Source organism: Entamoeba nuttalli, assembly GCF_000257125.1.
Source record: "Entamoeba nuttalli P19 unplaced genomic scaffold asmbl_7384, whole genome shotgun sequence".
NCBI classification, from domain to species: domain Eukaryota; phylum Evosea; order Mastigamoebida; family Endamoebidae; genus Entamoeba; species Entamoeba nuttalli.
In genome coordinates, this window is record NW_008578589.1 from 13,104 (window position 1) to 16,591 (window position 3,488).

Genomic DNA, 3,488 nt, shown 5'->3' on the forward strand with positions numbered 1-3,488 from the left:
GTAAATGCAATTATATTTACTAGCAGGTTTATTAAATGGTTCAATAACAAAATTTTGATCTCCTATTTGTTTTTGAATTTCTCCTTTTGAATTAAGTACTTTTTGACATTCTTCTTCAGTTTCAAATTCAACATATCCATATCCATTTGATTGTTTATTTTTATTTAATGATATGTTACAACTTATTACAGTACCATATGTTTCCATTATACTTTTAAATTGTTCCTTCTCAACTAATTTATCTATTCCTTTTACATATAATTTATGACAAGTTAACACATCATCTTTATCTAATGATATATTCAATTGACGACCAAAACACTCTATTCCATTATATTCTTTAACTAATTCTTGAGCGATTTCTGGATTAACCATACTAATTAAAAGTACTTTTCTTTTTCCTTGTTCAATATGGGTAAATTCAATATTGTCTTTAATCCTTTCATTAAATAATTCAATTATGTTTTGTTCATCTATATCATTACTGAATCCTGTGATATATACAGTAGTGTTTTCACAACTCATGTACTATATTTTTCATTTAAAAGTTTTGCATCATTCCAGTTTATATCCATTCTATCTTATTTTTAGAACTTATGTTTTATGTTTCTATAATATTTTCTTCAATGTATTAGAAGGTTAACCTAAACAAAAAGAATTATTCATTAAAATAAAATCAATATTTCACAAAACTGTTCAAAAAATAATACAACTATTGACAAAAGTTGAATGAGTTATGTTATAAAAACAAATTTTATATTTTATTACTTAATAATTTGAAAATATATTATAATATGTCATCATTTATTATTTAACCACAATTAAATATTTTCTTATTAATGAAATGTGTAATTTCTGTTAAAAGAATCAACATTTAATCATATTGATATGTATTATAGAAATTGAAAATGACAGTAAAACAAACCGTTTCTTATTTTATTTTTTTTGCAAGGAGAGGAAAGAAGATTAAATCCATTCACAAATACATTATTGTAGTTAGATAATTATAAATAATTAATATGAATTTCATTTAAAGTGATATATTGAGAAACAATTGCTAAGTTTATTTATCTAAAATTATTATAAAATATTCAAAAATATTCTTTAAGAATATAATATTTACTTAGACATCAATATTAAGAGACTTATATGTTATCATTTAATTTATCTTATTGAATATTCATCGTTTATTTTTATTGAAAAAATGATAACACTTTAAATTTAATTTGAATATATACTTGACGATTATTTAAACCTACTTAATAAACTCATAGAGAAAATTATTGAATGAGAAACAACCAATTTATAAAAATTTTGTTAATAAATTAAATGACATTACTAGACCAAAACCAGGAACTATGTTTTTAATCATTATACCTTGAATGAAATATTTTAAAAAAACTAAAGAAGAAGGATTATCTAGAATAAATAATGAAGAAATTATAAATGAAAGATTTAATGATAATAATAAGAGACTATAAATATTTAAGAAAAAGAGAAACAAGAAATTACCAACACAATTAAAGAAGAAATTAAAGAGCTGTAAATTAAAATAGAAGATTTAATATCAAGAGAAAAGCTTCTATACTATTAAGTTATTGAAAGAATAAAAATACATAATTAAAAAAAAGAAATATTAGATATAATAATTCAAAAATTGTATTAATGAAAAGAGTATTTAAATTGAAATAGTTTCTATTAACATAGAAAATGCTAAACAATAAAAAAAAATTGAAATATAAGAAAAATAATGTACTAATTAAATTTTCAAAAATAAAAAATAAGAAAAAATAAAAAAAGATAATTTTTTGATTTTGTTTTACACTAATTTTTTAAAAATCTTAAAAATTTTAATGAAAAAATTATACTCCCCAAAATAATTTCCTATTCAAATTAAAATAAAATAACTAACATTAATGCCATGCCTTAGAGAAAAAGAACTAATAAATAAAAGGAAAAGTCAAAATAAAAAGATTAAAATAAATAGACTTGGAGTTTATTTTTGCAAAAAGGAGGTTTTAGATTTCAATCTCATCTTGATATCATTTAATTCATTTTAGCTACAAGCCATGCCATTAATGAAAATTAAAGTAAAATACGGCACTGCCAATAAAATTGTCAACATAGAACGTACTTTACCTAATTTATATGAAGTGTTCATCAAAGAAATTGAACAAAAATATTCAGGTGCTAAGTTCCAAATAATATACAAAGGTGATGGTACTTCTTTTAAAATAGTTGACACCAAGTCTCTTACTGATGCTATTGAGCATTGTATTGAACACAAGCAACCATTTTTACAACTTGAAGGTCAAGATGAAGTAAAAGAAACTCCAAAGCCAGCCGCTCAACCACAAAAGGAGGTTGCAAAACCAACACCATCAACTCCAGCAAAACAACCAACTACACCAGCTAAAACACCAGCTACTGTTGCTCCCTCTACCCCAAGTAAAACAGAACCTGCTCCAGCTTCCCCATCAAAACCAAAGTTCTGTACCAATTGTGGTGCTAAATTAAGTGGAGGTAAATTCTGTTCTGAGTGTGGTGCTCCAACAGGTGAAAGTGCAGTCTCACATGAACCAACTACTCAACACAGACCAACTACACCACCACCATCAGCACTTGATGAAGACATTATTAAATGTGGAAAATGTGGTAAGCCAGTTGAAGGAGGAGTTAAGGCTCTTGGAAGATATTGGCATACTGATTGCTTTACTTGTTCTGTTTGTGGAGAGAAATTTGGTGGTAATAGAAAATTAATGGAACATGATGGAAAACCAATTTGTTCAATTTGCTATGAAGAAACATGTGTCCCAAGATGTTTCAAATGCGGTAAGCCACTTGATGGTAAATATCTTGTTGTTGATGACCATAACTACCATCCAAATTGTTTCGTTTGTACTCGATGTGGAAAACCATTTAATGGTTCTTATATGTTAATTAATGGTCAACCAGTTTGCAAGAAATGTGTTTAATTAACACTTTACATTTCTTTGTTTTTATTTTTATTTCATTTCAAATAGTATTTCTTTATTTTTAATTAAGTTGGTACAAAAAATATCCTACTATAACTTCATTTAGTGTTATTGTTTGAAATAAAATGAAGAATAAATTAATATAAAGAAATGAATAGAATAATAAAGAAACGAAAAATTTTAAATTGGTTAAAGTATATAAGTATTAATAGATGATACAGTTAATTGAGTTAAAAAGTACTAATATAATGACAATGATAAAAAATTAATAATGAATAATGTATTTATAGAGCTGGTTTAATCAATAAATAATATAAATACAAATAACAATCATTATTCCCAATAAAAGTTTATATGTTTAATATTTATTACATAATCTATAAAATAGATATAACAATTAATCATTTCTTAAATATACAAATAACATAAAAAACTAAACTTTAAATGAAAAATAAAAAAAGAAATATTCTATCAATTGAAACAAATGATAAACCAAAAAGACTCAACTCCAAA

The 3,488-nt window shown here is 23.9% G+C and overlaps 2 protein-coding genes across 2 annotated transcripts in view; one reads left to right on the plus strand and one right to left on the minus strand.

Annotated features, from left to right (window-relative positions):
• The window catches only part of ENU1_169880 (RNA recognition motif (RRM, RBD, or RNP domain) containing protein), a gene marked incomplete at both ends in the record, with an annotated part of 591 nt that extends 66 nt beyond the window's left edge, over nt 1-525 (minus strand). The window contains one exon of the mRNA XM_008861111.1: nt 1-525. This exon is cut by the window's left edge and continues 66 nt beyond it. Within this exon, the coding sequence (XP_008859333.1) occupies nt 1-525 (525 nt within the window).
• Nucleotides 526-2,069: 1,544 nt separating this feature from the next.
• ENU1_169890 (LIM zinc finger domain containing protein) lies at nt 2,070-2,975 on the plus strand (the record flags this gene model as incomplete). The annotated part of the gene is made up of 1 exon (XM_008861112.1): nt 2,070-2,975. The coding sequence occupies one exon, from the start codon at nt 2,070-2,072 to the stop codon at nt 2,973-2,975; it is 906 nt and encodes a 301-aa protein (XP_008859334.1).
• Nucleotides 2,976-3,488: the final 513 nt, after the last annotated feature.